This window comes from Rhizophagus irregularis, chromosome 3, assembly GCF_026210795.1.
Source record: "Rhizophagus irregularis chromosome 3, complete sequence".
Lineage (NCBI taxonomy): Eukaryota > Fungi > Glomeromycota > Glomeromycetes > Glomerales > Glomeraceae > Rhizophagus > Rhizophagus irregularis.
This window is the reverse complement of record NC_089431.1, coordinates 652,216-669,775: the sequence shown is the minus strand read 5'-3', so window position 1 is coordinate 669,775 and position 17,560 is coordinate 652,216. Positions and strand designations below refer to the sequence as shown.

General features: G+C 26.2%; 5 protein-coding genes across 5 annotated transcripts; 3 read left to right on the top strand and 2 right to left on the bottom strand.

The window, feature by feature from the left end:
- Positions 1 to 1,521: 1,521 nt before the first annotated feature.
- On the top strand, positions 1,522 to 2,132 carry OCT59_020188 (uncharacterized protein; the record flags this gene model as incomplete). The annotated part of the gene is made up of 3 exons (XM_066149018.1): positions 1,522 to 1,626; positions 1,695 to 1,773; positions 2,098 to 2,132. The coding sequence occupies 3 exons, from the start codon at positions 1,522 to 1,524 to the stop codon at positions 2,130 to 2,132; spliced, it is 219 nt and encodes a 72-aa protein (XP_065989971.1).
- Positions 2,133 to 2,422: 290 nt separating this feature from the next.
- Positions 2,423 to 4,391, bottom strand: OCT59_020187 (uncharacterized protein; the record flags this gene model as incomplete). The annotated part of the gene is made up of 11 exons (XM_066149017.1): positions 2,423 to 2,564; positions 2,639 to 2,721; positions 2,797 to 2,877; positions 2,952 to 3,101; positions 3,168 to 3,210; positions 3,280 to 3,358; positions 3,435 to 3,470; positions 3,625 to 3,745; positions 3,821 to 4,029; positions 4,099 to 4,294; positions 4,368 to 4,391. The coding sequence occupies 11 exons, from the start codon at positions 4,389 to 4,391 to the stop codon at positions 2,423 to 2,425; spliced, it is 1,164 nt and encodes a 387-aa protein (XP_065989970.1).
- A 327-nt stretch (positions 4,392 to 4,718) lies between these two features.
- OCT59_020186 (uncharacterized protein) lies at positions 4,719 to 7,823 on the top strand (the record flags this gene model as incomplete). Its single annotated transcript, XM_066149016.1, has 13 exons — positions 4,719 to 4,773; positions 4,866 to 4,878; positions 4,947 to 5,015; positions 5,089 to 5,135; positions 5,246 to 5,338; positions 5,408 to 5,453; positions 5,571 to 5,938; positions 6,015 to 6,060; positions 6,140 to 6,329; positions 6,425 to 6,922; positions 7,003 to 7,146; positions 7,221 to 7,250; positions 7,347 to 7,823. The coding sequence occupies 13 exons, from the start codon at positions 4,719 to 4,721 to the stop codon at positions 7,482 to 7,484; spliced, it is 1,737 nt and encodes a 578-aa protein (XP_065989969.1). The 3' UTR covers positions 7,485 to 7,823.
- Positions 7,824 to 9,835: 2,012 nt separating this feature from the next.
- Positions 9,836 to 11,207, top strand: OCT59_020185 (uncharacterized protein). The gene is made up of 4 exons (XM_025331337.2): positions 9,836 to 10,171; positions 10,246 to 10,488; positions 10,574 to 10,665; positions 10,774 to 11,207. The coding sequence occupies exons 1-4, from the start codon at positions 9,900 to 9,902 to the stop codon at positions 11,082 to 11,084; spliced, it is 918 nt and encodes a 305-aa protein (XP_025189257.1). The 5' UTR covers positions 9,836 to 9,899; the 3' UTR covers positions 11,085 to 11,207.
- Positions 11,208 to 14,971: 3,764 nt separating this feature from the next.
- On the bottom strand, positions 14,972 to 15,622 carry OCT59_020184 (uncharacterized protein). The gene has a single exon (XM_025312630.2). The coding sequence runs from the start codon at positions 15,548 to 15,550 to the stop codon at positions 15,146 to 15,148; it is 405 nt and encodes a 134-aa protein (XP_025189256.1). The 5' UTR covers positions 15,551 to 15,622; the 3' UTR covers positions 14,972 to 15,145.
- Between the last annotated feature and the right edge of the window lie 1,938 nt (positions 15,623 to 17,560).

Sequence of the window (17,560 nt, the reverse complement as noted above, 5' to 3'; positions counted from 1 at the left end):
AAGGTGATTTGATAAATTTATTTTTTTGTTTAAATAAAAGAAAATATAAATTTATTATATAAATAATAAAATTTCATCCGGTATAATAAATTAACTTTGTTGTTATTAATACTTTTTTATAAAATTGTAAAAGTGACTTCTCTATTACAGAAACATGTGAGATAAAGGGATTGTTAATCCATCATTTAAAAGTGTGCATGCTCTATTTTGGACAATTAAGCAAACATCAATTAAGGGATTAATGGTAACATAATTCAAAACGTTTAGCTTATTAACTGCATTTAAATTGATCACTTAATACCTTTATGTATAAGAATACATATATATTAATCCCGTAAAAATTTTATCCGAATTTTATCCGTGAATCAGAAACATACAAAACAATTATAGTATATAATAATAGTTATTCGGCAATATTGGTAAATCAGGTTGATCCGAGCTTCGCAGGAGCCCGAGATCAACTGATCAAATTTGATTCCCAGAATCCCAGCTTTAGTTTTTCGGCTCGAAGTGCCGAATAAGTGATTTATCCGGTATCACGTGATTTGAATAGCCTGATTTACAGCAAATTCGAAATATAGTGGACATTTTATTGTCGGGATTGTCTGGTACTCGGTTATCGGTTATTAGAAAATATACTGTACATATATGATGGCATAGTATAAAGTATAATTGTATATACTATCTGCTATATAATGTAATTATATTATATTAAAATTTAATTAAGGTATACCCGTGTTATTTTCTTTTCTAATAACCCGACTAGCCGAGTAATCCAATTACCCGACAATCCCGACAATAAAAATTTTCAAGTGTCCACTATATTTCGAATTTTGCTGTAATTATAAAAAATCACGTGATACCGGATAAATAATTCGGTTGAATAGAACCGGTAAAATCAAATTCATAAAGAAATGTTGGATTTATCCAGTCCACATTTTTTTACTATACCTGTTGTAGAACATTATGGTTAGTAGTAATTTGGATTTCGGCAGTATTTTGGCAATTAATATATGCCGAAAGTTGATTAAATGGGGAGCATTTAACAACGACAATTACGTTCCGCCGACGGAGTTATTCCGACAGGTCACCGACATTTACAGTAATTTTTTTAATTACCATAAAGTTAAATATAAATTTAAAATAAATATTGGATTATATTATTCATAAAATTATTATTATTTTTTTTTTAATAATATCTTAATTCAGTAATTATTAATATGCACGGCTTAACAACCACTAATTTTCGAGGATGTAATAGTGTTTAGTGCCGGCCAAAGATCACGTCCAATGAAAATTTAGATTATCCGATTCCTGTGCGACATATAAAACTAACAAGTCGAACCAAAAATTAAAATTACCTTTATTAGTTCTCTACTGTACCAAAATTGTAGTTCAGTAAACGTACTGCAATTTAATGTTAACGAAGATTCACGAGACTTTCATACGGGAAAATCATGGATATAGTTTAATTTGTAGGTTTTTTAGTTAAATGCTTTAGGGCTCTTTCAGCCTTTCTCAATGAGCATTTCAACTTGCAATCATATGTACATTCCTTGCTTTATTTTGAGACACAAACGCTTTCCATCTGTTTCATGGAGAAGCAATATGTGCTTCAAGTCTGTGGTATGTCATTTCAAGAATAATTGATTGTGATATGAATATTAGAGTTTTTGAAATCTTTTATTGCAAAGCTAGAAGCGTTGAATATAAATGTGGAAGCTTTCTTTCCTTTGCCATTAGTAAACCTGGAAACACTGAATCGATTTGAAGGTATTTATTATTGACAATCGTCCCAATGAAACTGCATCTTTATTTTTTGGCTTAGTACAGGTCATCTTATCGAAAGGGTGTGGGTATAATAGCAATAAATCTTTCAGCCATAGAGCTTAAACTTATAGCGAGTATTTTGATATGTCCGATCTACCTTATGACTTTAAATCATTTATCAGCCAGGCAAAAGGCACACTAATATAGATAGTCTATCACAATTTACTAAGAACCATCTTAATTCAACAAGGATCATACTTAAGATGACAATACGTTAGGATAATGAAATTATCCATTTGATTTAACAATTACATCATACTTCACAAGGTTTTCTCGAGAGAAAAGTTGAAGAATTAGATTAGACGTATGACCGAGTGGCAGATTCGTAAAGTTTAAATCTCTTGTGGCAGGTCACAATTACAATCTTTGAAAATAAGGTTATTTATTTCTTTATTGATTTATTTATTTTTTAAAAAAAATTTAGATATTTATACAAATTTTAGTTTTCTTTATAAAGCAGGAATAATGAATAGTCTTCTCGATTGTAATCTTTGTAATATATTGTACTTATTAGGTTAATTAACCTTTGTAATTTATTCATTTTATTTTATTTTGTAAAAATATATATACACTCTTTATAAGTAATAATACATTAATTTGTTTTAGTAACATTATATTTATGAGTAAAATTATCAACAACATAGTCAGCTGCAATTCCGCTTGTTATTTCACCGTGAAATACTTTTTGTTCTAATTCGTCAACAAGATTTCTAATTTCTTTATCAGAATTTAATCTGAAAAATATGATTTAAAAAATTTTTAGATAAAATGATGTATTAATAATATTTGTTTTATTTTAAATAAATACCTATCTAATAATTCTGACGTTATTTGTCTCCACATCCATAACTTTCTTTGTTTACCTCTTCTTTTATATAATTCATTTGAACTCTAAATAATATCATAATAAATAAAATAGATTTAATGTAAGAATATTACTTTAAAAATTTTCGCGCTATTTATTACCTTCATAATATTATAATAATCTTGCATAAATTTCCAAGATTCATCCAACCCACTATTTGTTTTAGCCGAAACTTTTATTACCTACATATTAAGTCAAAAAGCAAAATTATACCTATACATACTATTAGAATGTTTTTCTTCCTTTTTTTACCTACCCGAGGTTGCCAAAAAGGAGAACTCGGATGAAGATATTTCAAAGCACTTGTATATTCAGTTACAGCCTCTCTTGCAGCACTAGCAAATACACCGTCCGACTTGTTGACAACTATTAGATCAGAAATTTCAACGATACCTTTTTTCAACCCCTACAGAGAAAACAGTCTATATTATAATTTCTAATATGAGCATCTGAAATTAAAAAAGTTCTTTACTTGTATCTCATCTCCTCCTGCTGGTGGGACCATCAGAACGAACCTACAAATGCAATAATAGATTTTAATATATTGTTTCAATATGTAATATTTTCACCAGAAAATTACTTACATATCAACCATTTCTGCAACCATTGTTTCTGATTGTCCAACTCCAACTGTTTCTACAAGACACACATCATACCCAGCAGCTGTAGAGTATTTATTTTCAAAAGAATCAATTTCCCTTTCTTTGGACTATGACCTTACATGATTTAATTACACTACCTTCACATAAGATTAAAGCTTCGTTTGTATTACGGGCTACCTATTAAAGTATTGTATATAACATTGGCTTTTTTTTTGAAAAAAAAAACTGAGTTAAATAATTTAAAGAACTTACACCACCTATAAAATTAAAATAAATTAAATTAAATTACATAAATAGAATCATTAAGGGAATATGCAATTAACATACCAAGTGTACCATGGCTCGCTGAAGGACGAATGTATGCGTTATCTTGTTGTGATAATTCAGGCATTCTTGTCTTATCTCCCATAATTGATCCGCCAGTTTTCAATGAAGATGGATCAACAGCCTTAATTTAAGCAGTATAAGTATGCAATAATATTTCTACAATAAAATTCTATGAAATTAAGATACCGTAACATACAAGGACAGCCACACGATGTCCCTGAGAAAGAACATACATTCCAAATCGCTCAATGAAAGTTGATTTTCCAACACCTGGTGGACCAGATAATCCTATCCTGAATGTTGATATAGAATCTCCAGTTTCTTTTGCACGTTCATGTCGTGTGTCAAGTATTAGAGAAAGTAATTGTTGAGCTTGAGTTTTATGATCTTTACGTATCGATTCCACTACGTACAAAAGAAATCGTTATTAAATCTCACAAACACAATGAAGTGAATATTATTATTTTTACAAACCTAATGTAATCGCTTTCGCCAAACAATAACGATCTTTCATTTTTATTCCTTCGTAAAGCTCGAGAACTTTGGAAGGTAAATCATGATGTATTGAGTATGAACACGAAATGTTTTGCTTAAAAAGTTTTTTATTTAAAAATGGACACATTGGATTGTAACTCTTCTTTATCGAGTTATTAAATGACGTAGATGCGAACTAACATAAAATGTTATAAATGGTTATCACTTTATACTATGTTCAAAATTTCGAAAGTTATGCAATTAATTACCTTCATTGCCGTCCGCAATATCATAATGACGTGTAATTTATTAGAAAATGTAAATTTTCAAGAAAACCTGATATAAAAAGTTCATCGTTTTGCTGCAGACACGAGTAACAGTTGCAGTGATGCAGTGAATAAAATTCAAGCAGTAGAAAAGTCAAAGTCATGTATGCGCTGATCAAATGAAGTTTAAAAAATACTTATTGTTGATCATTTCCTTTATGAAAAAATAAATGTTACGCATTGTATTATTAATTTCCACGTATCCAAAATATCCAAATATACGATTTTTAATTTTTCGATCTATATATTTAGAGACCCCTAGACGTTTGAACTAATTTTCATAATTTATACTTTATGTATTGTTTTGTAAAAGTATTTTTGATTACTTCGAAAATATTTGATCAGAAAGGTATTCATTTGTATATTTTTTTTTCAATTATTTTCGTCAATTTTTTATTTTACCGTAAAGTTTTGATTCGATTTATTGTATATTATTGTAAGAATATAAAGTTCAGTCATTATCCCAAAAAAAATGAAGTTGCCAATTTGGTTGGTAACGATTCTTATCGTTACTATTACGAGAGTTTTAGGTTCTGAAGTAGTAACTTTAGGTGCCACGGATTTTAAAGAAACTATAAAGAAAGGAACTTGGTATGGTTATTTCACTTTTGGTCGTTTAAAATTATGCGCATATATTATGTAACCTAACACAATTTGGTAATAGGTTCGTGAAATTTTTTGCTCCGTGGTGTCCTCATTGTCAGTCTATTGGTAAAAATATTTTTTCCTTTTTTTGTTGTAAAATTATTCTTTCATCTATTTAAAAATTGGTTATAATGAATGATAATGAAATTAAATCTATTTTATTTTATTTTATGTAGCTCCAATATGGACAAAGGTAGCTGTTGAAAATGGAGATTATTTAGAATCAAAGAACTTTCATATCGCTGAAGTTGACTGCACACTTAATGGAGGTTAGGAAAAATATATTGTTTTAATTTATTTTTAATTATTCTTAATTTATAAGATTAAATTTTTATTAGATCTCTGTGATGCAAATAATATTGAAAGATATCCAACAATGCATCTGTAAATTATTTTTATTTTATTTTGTTTTATTTTATTTATTTATTTTTTTTTATTATTAAATTGTCTTAATTTTTACTAAAATTTTATTTTTTTTTGCTATAATTATTAATTTAATAGATATAACGAAGGGGTAAAAGTTGATTCGTATAGTGACAAAAGAAACTTTGATTCATTAACAGCATATGCAAAATCTAAAGCAGATCAATATTATACACCTGCAATTGAAGATTTTAAGGATCCGAATATTAATGTCCATGTCGATTCTGATAATAAAGAAACTCCAGCTCAAGCAAATCCACTTGGAACTGTTGTATTATTAAATGCTAGTAATTTTGATTCATTAACAAAGACTGGAATTTGGTTTATAAAATTTTTTGCACCTTGGTGCACACATTGTCAAAAATTAGCTCCTACTTGGGAAGAATTGGGACATGAATTACAATATAAAGTAAATATTGGTAAAGTTGATTGTACTGCTGATTCAGGTAATATAATAGTCTACTTAAATTCGAACAGAAAGAAAAAAAGGCGTATTTTTAACTTTAATTTATTACGTTTTAGGTCTTTGTCAAAGATTTAAAGTTCAAGGTTATCCAACATTGAAATTGTATCCTTAATTTATTCTGTTTTACTTGAAATTTATTTTATTTATATTATTTTTTAATTGATAAATCAAATTTACACAGATTACAAAGCCCTAATGACATAATTGAATATAAAGGATCTAGACAATTAAGTAGTCTCAGAGATTTTGCTGAAAAGGCAGCTTATGCTCGTGTATTAGACATTACTGTAACAGATCTTGACAGGATCAAAAAAATGGACGATGTACTTTTTATTTATCTTTATGACGATAATACTCCTTTTAGTATCCTTGTAAATATTTATTATTCATTATTATTATTATTATTATATCATTTTAAGCGCATCACAAATTAATTAACGCAACATTCTTTTTTTATTTGATTTAGGAAACAATTAAGGGATTGTCGCGATCATTTTTCTCAGTAAAATTCTATTCTTCTAAAGATCCTAATCTTACTGCACAATTAAAAATAGTTAAACTTCCAGCTTTGGTGGTTCTTAAGGATGAACTTCAAAAGAATTATCCCTCTGTATCATTAGACTCATTTTTAAGTCGTGATATTATTAAAAATTGGATACAATCAGAGAAATATCCTTTAGTGCCAGCGATGGATTCAGAGAATTATGAGGATATTTTAGGCGGTGATAGATTAGTAGTATTGGGAGTTTTTAGATCATTCGAAGGAACACAAATTAAAGCGAAAAAGAGTTTAAAGAATATTGCTAAGTTATATTATCAACAAATTAAAGAAAGGGGTGGAAGTGAAGATGGGAGAAGTGTGATATTTGCTTGGTTAGATGGAACTAGATGGAGTGATTATATATATGGAGTTTATGGATTGAATAAAAAAGACTTACCTGCTGTCATAATTGCTGATCCTCAGGTGAGCTTAAAAATCATGTATTTTATGAGGGAAAATTGTACCCTAACTCATAATCTCTTTATTAAAAATTTTTTTTTTAGTCAAATAAATATTATGATACTTCAAGATCAGGAGATAAAATTAATTTAATAGATCAAGAGCAACTTTTAGAATCTATTCATGATGCAAAGAAAGGTTATTTAGTTGGAAAAAGTACTATGGGATTTATCGAGAAGACATTTAGAGTAAGTTTCGAATAATACGTTTTTAAAGTTATAAATTAAATTTATTAATTTAATTTACATTTTGTTTTAATTAGGATATGTTTTCATACGGAGAGCATGCACAGGTAATTTTATTAAATAGTAATATATATCTTTAATGATTTAAAATGCAATTTCTAACTTTATTCTTCAATTTTTTCTTTTTTTAATTTATAATATAGAAAACTATAATTGAACATCCAATTGTTTCTTTAATTATTCTTTCTTTGATAGTTGGAGTTGTTTATAGATATTGTATAGTTCCTCAAGTAAGAGATGTAAGAGATTACGAAAAAGGTATTGGTAGTAAAGTCGAATAAAAAATATATACTATATACTGTATGTGTACTTGGGGTATATTTATTGATAAATTAATAGGTTGATGGTGATGTTTTTTATTTCATAGATACATTTCCCTTTTTTATAAATAAAAAAAAGATAAAAAAATAAAAAAAATATTATTCTATTAAAATAAGTATAGATGGGACCATAAAAAATCGTGCATTAAAGAGGATGTGAGTTAATAGAGTTAATAATTAGAGATCTAAGGGAATGCACTTATAGAGGATACATTTATAGAGAGTTGATTGTACGTACAGATAATTAATTTATTCAAATGATAAGTGATCAATAAATGTTAATGCTTACCGTTCTTTGACAAAAAAAGTAAATTTCTGCCATACCTGCAGCAATTATATTTAAAATTTATTCAATTTATTCAACAATAAATTAATTTCACAAATACATATAATTGTTTATTTGTTGATGATCTCATGATACAAAATTTCCTTTAAAAACATTTTTTACTGTAAATCATAATTATGAAAAAAATTAAAAATTAATATTTAATATTTTATACTTCTTTTACATCGAATTGAAATGAGTTTTAACCTATAAGTAGTCGATGCACCTCGCAATAATTACTTACTTTTCTGTTTCATTGAATATTTAGTGTCATAAACCTTTGACTTTTCTGGATAATAAAACATTTATATTATTATTATTATTATTATTTTATATTATATGTATATCCGATAATAAATTAAACGTAATTTAACAAAATTCCTATATTCCTAATTCACGATCTTCATTAGTAATTGAGTAACGAAAATTCGTAAATCCTGTTATATCTTGTAAGCACCAATTTTAAACTAGCCTTGTGAGTTGTAACTTGTAAGCGCCCTATCTTGGAGACGACTCGGGGCGGGGTAAAACGGGTGCCGGAACTCTTAATCCCGAAAGTAGATCCCGAATGGCTAATTGCTAATAAATTATTACTTGTTTTAATTAATACAATAATAGGCTTATACATTGTAATTTAGATTCAGGATTATGAATCAGGATTTTACTTTTCAGGTTTTGGATTGTACTTGAGTTTCGAGATTTTTAAACGAGATTCGGATTTCCATATTAAGATAATTCAATAAAGAAAAGTAAATTTGAATGAACCCATTATTGAAGAAGAAGGTCAGTAATTATCAAATTGTTTATTATATGATCGTATCCCACAATTCCTGCTGTAACACATTTGATATTCCATTATATGATCCAAAAAGAAATAAAATATAATATTTTTTGCATAATAATTTTATACGTACCCTTTAATACTCATGTTCTAATGTACATGAAACACGAAATAATCTCAAGATAAATGAATTCTGGTTTAGAATCCGGTTTAATATCTGGAATTTTTCTGTATACATGTATATTAAAAAAAACCAAAAACTAATAGTAATTAAAGAAAAATTATGATGTCATGACTTAATTTCGAATTTAAATTAGAATTTAAGAATCTTTTTATTTTTTTAAACCAATATTATTTTGAATCCAGTTTATTTAGTTTATTTTCAATTAATAAAAAAAAATATTATATATTTTTTCACATGGATACACCGATACACATAGATTCACTTGCATAATTATTTTTACTTAACTAAATTGGTAATTCACTTGTTTTCCTCAAAAAGATTTTGGCGCAAATTAAAAAAGCAAATTTTTCTTAAGTTATAAAAAAAGAAATTTGTGATATAAAAAATTTTCTTATGCAGATTATGAATATTATGAAACCATAAAAACTTTTTTCCGATTAAGAATTTGTTTTTTTTTTCCGTTTTTTTCATAAGAAAAAAAAAAACGGTTAATCCAGATATCCAATAGGAATAATATTTACAATAAACACAAGAATTTATTGGATATTTATTGGAAGATTACGCACGTACCAAAAAAAAGTCCCAAATATCAATAATATTAAATCGGTATAAATCTTTATGTTGTATTTAGGTAAAGAGATATACTTTGCATTCATAAAATAAGGGATTAATAATCTTGCAGGAATTAATTATTTTCTTGGCAAAAATAATTACAAAACAAGTTATTTCATTCTTGTAATGATTTTTTTATCATTAAAGATCCAACCTTTAATATCACATATATATAATATGTATATATATGTATATATATATATAAATATGTCAATGTTACTTGCAGCTGCACAATGTTTTTTATTCAATGGTCTAGAATTTATAATTACAGAATAAGAGAAAAAAAAAATAATAATAATACATTATAATCTTCTTTTGTAAAGAAAATAAATATTGAGATCTGGGAACGTATTACAGTTTCAAGTATTGTTTTAAGGTCAAATTATATGTGAGATATATTATCATATATTATCAACTACGTCAACTTTTTATTCAAAAAAATTTTTTTTTTTCTCTGCGATAAAAAAAAAAATTATGGGTATAATATATTCTAGAATCAAAGAAAGAATTATAAAAGTTTCTACATTTGATAAAAATGATAAAAATGAAAGGAATTATAAAAATGATAAGATTGATAAAAATTCAATATTTAATCATGAAGAACTAAAGTATAAATTACCTTGTATAAGTGATTCCTTGTCTGAATTTCAAAGTCCTCATTATACTTTGCGATATTTATGGCAAAGTAATTATTCTGCTCCTGTTGAAGATATTTTATTATCGTCTGGAGTTGTTTTAGATGCTGGGTAAGTACTGTACAACTTTTTGGTACAATTGGAAAGTTTTTTTTTAAAATTATATTTTTCTTTTATTAATATAGATGTGGATTCGGAGCATGGTTGATCGATATGGCTTTAGAATATCAAACGACAGATTTTGCGGGCGTAGGATTAAGCCCACATCAATTTCCATCTCAAATACCAAATAATGTTAAATTTACTCAGGCTAATATTTTATCCGGTCTTCCGTTTGAAGATAACGAATTTGATTTTGTTCGTTTATGCTATTTTGCTAATTCTCTTGCCTGTAGCGAATGGGATCCTGTAGTAAGAGAATTAATTCGGTAATTATTTATTATTTTAGAAAAAAAAAAACTTGACTATTTATCAGAATAATGCGTTTAATTATTTCTCCTTAAAAAAAATTAGTGTTACGAAGCCAGGAGGATGGATTGAATTCGTCGAACCTGGTATAGTTCCAATAAATATGGGACCTAAATTCACTCTACTTATGGATACATGTAAGTAATTAGAAATTTTAAGTATTTTTAAATAATTTCATCATCATCATTCTTCTTTTCTTTTGATAATAATCAAAAGAAAATTTTTCCTTTTTAATGAATTAATAGTGAAACAAATTATAGGAGAAAGATCAGATGTATCAGAAAGATTAGAAGTAATATTACAATCAACAAATCAATTAAATAATATACAAAAAGATTCTAAATCAATAATAATAGGAAGATTGGGAGGTGAAGTAGGAATATCTCATGAAAATAGTATTATAAAGTATTTTGTTGGTGAATCATCGGTATTTAGTAAACATTTAGGAATTTCATCAAAAGATTTTGAAAATTTATTAGATGATGTTATAAAAGAATTTCAAACACGTAAAGTTGAGGAAAAATTCTTTAGATTTTGGGGTCAAAAAATTGAATGACGTAGAGTTAAAATAGATGACGTAGAATAAATTGTGTAAGTAAAATTACGTAGTGTTGTATTATATGAGAATATCATTTTAAAATAAAATTATTCACATGAGTCTTATGAGTCTGTATAGTAAATTGTTTATTGAACTGTTCATAAGTTACCCGCTCTTTTTTGTTCATGCATGTAATTTTAAATTTCGAGTTGCGTTAAATTAATTTTCATGTAATTAAAATTGTGATCTATGGTTGCATTAACTTTAATTCTGTCCAATTAAAACGTTGGTAATGCAGATTGTGATGGTTGTAAGATACGTCAATTACGTCATGTAGATTAAAAAAATGCTTAATGACAGCGTTGTTTGTTTATTCAAGTAACGATTTAGATCCTTCGCTGTGCCGGAATTACCAGTACATTGATCTTGGCGTGGTTTATTTAAAAACAATTATTAGAATCAATAATGATATAATAACGAATTTAAGATGACTAATAAAACTTTTAAAGTGAAGTAATGCAAACTATTATATTTATCTTCCTTCGAATTTCGATTTGTACACGTGATGATATCATTCAACGTTTGATTTCGAAGGATTTTATACGTTCAGAAGTTAATTAATTAATGTATTTGATAGAACTTAAAAATTTAATAGTTTCAAACTGATGTAATACTTCTTGAAATGCAGATTATAAACGTTAGAAAGTTTCTTTAGTTTTTTCATTATAGCAATAAAATATTTTATGCATCAATAGCCCGCCAGTGAATAACGTATTTATTTAATACTGCGTTTCCAATTTTATGATATCTAATGTATCAATCATATACATACAGTATCAAGTTGAAACTAAAAATGTTAGTATTTCCGTATTATTAGACCTTTTCATATATCCTGAAACATATATTAATATATATGCGTTATATGTACAATTTTTTTACGAAAAAAATAATAACTGATTTAACAGATAAAAAAAAGTATGTTAATAAATGCAGAGATAATAAAGATATAAATTATAAAACTATAGATAAATAATGTTAATTAAAAGTTCCATTGTATTATTAATATCATGATTTATTATGTACATTTTGTAAGGTTTTAAAATATTTTATAAATAAGTTTTTAAAAAGTAAATGAATTTTAATAATTTTAATATTTTACCTGATCCACTTAAATTAATTTTTTTGAAATTATGTGTAAATTATATAACGTTAAAATATTAATTATAATAATTAAATATTACCACTTTACTTGGATTTGCTGTTGTTGATAAAAACATTTATTAAAAGAAGCGAATAAGAATTAAATAATGTAAATAAATTATCATAATCAAAATAAATTAACAATCGGACATTACCAGAATCATTTGTTCTAGAAGATTTTTGAAATTTTAAAAAATTTATTAGCATGAATTGTTTATGGATTTATTTTTTTTTTTGATTTATTTTTACTTGATCTGTTTTTTTTTAAAAAAAATTTGCTTTCTTTAATCTTATTACATTTTTCTATTTGAAATATAAATATTATGTCTTTCATAATTTCGTTTCTTTAATATTTGTTATTGTTCGGTCGATTAGGAATGTGCGGGATTTTAATGACCGATATTTTTTAAGAGACATCAAACGTTATTTAGTAACATTAATTTTTATTGGTCACCGCAGTATTCCTAATGACTGAACTAAACTGAGTTATTGGATGGGGGATATCGGTTGAAGACCGATATTTATCTCTTTTCCCATCCTATAACTATTTAGTATAATTCCTTAATCCTTACTATTAGTGTCATATTCCTTTATTGTTTTCTGGTCGACATCCAAATCACTATCCGTGTTAATAATAAATTGCCTGAATGAAAATTTTATGAAATTTCCAGCGTCATGCATATTGTTGTAATCGAAGATTTATCAAATTAAATTTCTCAAATTTTCATTTTTACAATAATAAAAAACCATCATACACTGTTTAGAATTAGAATATGGATCTTGAACCACAAGATCAATATTGTTATAATGATATTGCTACCGTTGAAAAAACTTCTTGACGTTATTATACCGATGTAACTACCTGAAGAAGCTAAAGTTAAGTTCATCTCTTTAAAAAAAAAAAGCTTTGCTTTGTCGCACTAATGCTGAAAATATCAATTTTTTTTAGATAAATATAACTTTTTAAATACAATATAATAAATTATATTTTTAACGTAAATTACCTTATTTAAAATATTTGTACTCATGTCACAACTCTAACATTTGTATCCTTATTTCTATTAGTCCAATTTCTTAATTATCCTTAAATTTTTTTTTTTTCCTGCGCCGGGTTCTTTTACATTCTCTAAATATTCCATATACTTATTTTCTTTTTTTCTAAATCTTCCATATAAATTCTTATCTTCTGAATCAGTAGTATCAATAGTAGAAATTGTAACCTGAATGGTTAAAAGTTGATAAAAACCATTATTAAAGTAGTAAAAATTTAAATTCGGTGGGAAATCAAAACGTATATAACAATATAAAAACTTGATAATACTTGATCTCTTGCACAAAGAAATTCGTTGTCATACCCTAAATATTGTAGTAGTGTAACACTTTAAAACAAATCTCATCATTTAACCGATTGATTAAAATTCGTAAATAAAATTATAAAGCAAAATAAAAAATGTTTCATTCATCAATGGAAAAGCATTGTATTATTACATGATTTCTAATTTTGAGTTTTCTAATTTTAAATTTGTAAGTTAATGTCAAAGAATTGTATGAAGAATGGTATCGCTCGTGACGTTTTGGGAAATGGAAATGGTAAATTTACAAAGCAACTCCGACAACTCCGACAATTCCGATATATTTTTTGCCAATAATACTAAATTTTATCTACTTTATTCTATCACTTTGTGCTTTAATACATGTATGGTCGTCAATAAAACAAAACATTATATTATTATCATTTTACGATTTGATTGAAGAAGAAGTCACGTGATCGAAGTTCTTGGCAGCTTGCTAACTTAAATTGTTAAAGGATAATCCGATAATAAGTGTTGATCTAAACTATTATAACCGAGATTTCGATCCAATTGCCAGATTCTTGTTCATTAACATAAATTAACATTTTATTATTGGTTGATTTCAAAAAAAATTATATAAATTATATTATCGCACAAACCTTTCTAATCGACGTCATTGGCGATATACGAATTACAAATTAAACGCGTTACATCAGTTACATCATCGATATAAAGAATTTTTTTTTTCATTGAAAGAAAAAAAAAAAGTCTTATCTCATTCTAATATTTGACTTTAGACTTAAAAAAGCAATAAAGCAAATAATTTATTTTCATCAAACACCTAAAAAAAGATCTTCATTTTATTTATTTATTTACTTTTTATAGTGAAATGTCTTATTATTCAGTTGGCGAAAAAAAATTGAATAATGATATTTCTAAATGTAATTATTTACATTTTTTTTAGTCTTTTCAAAATTTTTTTCATAAAATCTAAAAATAAAATATCCGGTGATCAATTTACTCACTTATTTTGGTTAGTCAATTTATAAAAATCATATGTTAATACATGTTCATGATAATATATTGTTTTCATTGAATTTTTATTATCCAACCGTTTTGAAAAATTTTTAATTAATAATAATAATAATATTTATTAAATTAATTATTTGTTTAAAAAAAAAAATTAATGACGCAAATCATTATAAATGATGATTTAATTATATAGATGAAAATCATAACATTTTTTTTGATAAAATCGTCATTTCTCTTTTTAAAAATGACGATCAAACAAACACATTTGAAATTTTTATTTCACACTATCCAAATTAAGGTAAGGAAATTTATTTTGATTTAAAAAATCACACAAATTTTTATTTTTTTGAAACGTATAAGAGAAATGATAACATCAAAATTTTCATTTTACTTAAAAAACTTTTTATTAACTTTTTATAATTTAATGAAAAAAAAATAAAATTTTACTCCAATGTCACACAAAACGAAAGGGAGTGTAAGGAAAGGAAAGAAAAAATAAAGAAGGATTTTTATTTTAATATCACAATTTCTAACGTGAAGTTGATCATAAATTATTTACATTAAGCCCAACTTTGTAAAAATGATAATACCAGCATGAAATCCTCCCCAAACAAAAAGAGCACAACCAGCCAAAATAAAGGCAATAAAGACAACAACACTAACAACGGGAAGAGATACAAAACCCAAAATGACAATTACCCAAAAAATTAAAATTGCAATGGGTATAGCGTTAAATGCACCTAAAGTATAAGTTGCCCAACGAATGGGAGGGAATTCATGCCAACAGTACTTCGTTGTACCACTCAATTGAGAGGCAGTTGCTTGAACATAGTGGCTCGTTTGATTAAATAAACCTCGAGATGTTTCGGATGCCTGGTATGCTTTATCGTAAGCTGCTGATGACAAGTCTTTTCCCGAATCCATTGCGCGTTGTGTTTGTTCGTGAAATTTATCCGACATCGTTATATAATTTTATATAATTATTTTTTTTTGTATAAATTTTAAATGTGTAGAGAAATAAGTTTTTTTTTTAAAAAAAATTTGAGGATTTTGCAGTTACTTTTATAAAAATTAATTTAAATAATGATGTAATTTTTACTGACAGATCAATTACTTCATTATTATCTCTTATGCTGAAATATTTATATCATTAAAAATTTTGTAAATAAAATTATTTCATCATTATGAGCTCGAGTTTGTTACGTACATAAAAGAATCAGGATTTTCACGTGATTTATAATATATTCGGAATTTTTTTAAGGAATTTTTTAAGGACACCTTATAAAAAAAGTTGGTACGCTCAAGTTCTTTCTGTAAATGTAGCATAGTCCCAGAATTTATAGTCTTAATTACTCAACGATCAAATGTTTGCATGTTGTTATTCTCATAGAATATATCGGAAATATTCGGATTTAAATATTTTAAATTGAGGTAATATTCACATTCATTTATAATGAGATAAAAGATTATTCGAGGATTAATATTTAATTGTCATCATCAAAATGTTCATTGTTTGTTAATTATCCAAATTCCCAAAAAAATGTTAGAATACTCCAACGGTATAATTAGCCAAATCAAAAGAGGGATTGGCGCATCTTACTAATGTACATGAATTTTCGTGAACTATTTGATAGCGACGATTAATAATAATCCAATTGATTTTATGATAGGACTTTTAATAAAGTAAAATTTTAAACACAAAAAAAAATGCTTATTGTCCTGAGTGCAGGTATATAGCGGTTTCAGTATCCAATAAAATTATCATGCAAGTTTAATAGTAGTGAGGTACTTGAGGTTGTACGGCTATAAAAAATTGAATCATATAAACTTTTAACTGTGGGAAGTAAAAAAATACATTTACATGACATTTAATTTTACCGACATCCTGAAGGAAAATAAAATTATTTATGAGGATAATTTTCTCAACGTTAATACTTCATAGGATAATAAAACTTGAGAATTAATATCAGTTAAAAAAGAATATAAAATTTGATATATTATCGTTACCAGAATTTTTGGAATTTTGAAATATTTTTTTGAAAAGGTTCGTTATATTGGGAAAATAATGAACCGATATTTTTGTTGTACTAATAATATTTTTATTGGATGGGATCGGTCTTCGGCCGATATTTTTACCCATCCAATAATTATCTCGTCGTAATTAGTAGACGCCCTACCCTGTAAAAATGGTGATATTTCCATGTTTTTTCCTGTGAATGTATCATTTTCATGGAATTTTTGGCCTTAAATCATGGAAATTTTCATCTCTCTAACACTGTTATCATGACTATGAAACATACGTGTTACGATTAGATTTCTATCTCTAACGTCTCTCCTTTCGGACCGTGAACGTATCATTTTCACGGAACTTTTACGAAAAGCCATGGAGAAATAATGGAAATATTCGGATAAAAATTTTTTATTGGTGGCGCAGCAATTTTCAAGAAATAAAAAAACATATTTTTTAATGGCTTGCATACCTTTTTTAGGGTTGTTCAACATTCTTCTGAAAAAAAAAATTTCCCCTTACATATTTCAACATTTACATAAGAAAAAGAAATTTTTCTCACAAATTTGTTTTTTTTTTCTTTCAAAAACTTTTTTAAAAAAAATTTTTGCACCAAAAAAAATTTCACATATTAAGAAGTGATTTTTTATACTCCAAAAGAATGCTAATTAACGATATTATATATAAAAATAAAAAGCACTTTTAAGTTTTTAACATCTATTCCAAACAGACGTTAATTGTGCAAAAAAAAAAAAACTCCGAATATAGAAAATTCAAACGAATTATAAGCTGATTGTCGATTTAAATAGGTATTGGTGTTTCTGACCTTATCTAAAAAATGATTAAGCTCATTTCATTGTGTGAAAAAAAACATAATATATAATTTACAGGAGTTATTTACCATATAATCCTAACCGAGTTTAGATCGGTCCATTATGCATTTGTCACTACTGCATTTAAAG

Excerpts from the sequence above, each read along its gene's own strand:
- OCT59_020185 (XM_025331337.2), top strand. The coding sequence starts at position 9,900 with ATGGGTATAATATATTCTAGAATCAAAGAAAGAATTATAAAAGTTTCT. Across the intron at positions 10,172-10,245 it reads GGAGTTGTTTTAGATGCTGG|ATGTGGATTCGGAGCATGGT; the intron begins GTAAGTACTGTA and ends TTATTAATATAG. Across the intron at positions 10,489-10,573 it reads GTAGTAAGAGAATTAATTCG|TGTTACGAAGCCAGGAGGAT; the intron begins GTAATTATTTAT and ends AAAAAAAATTAG.
- OCT59_020184 (XM_025312630.2), bottom strand. The coding sequence starts at position 15,550 with ATGTCGGATAAATTTCACGAACAAACACAACGCGCAATGGATTCGGGA.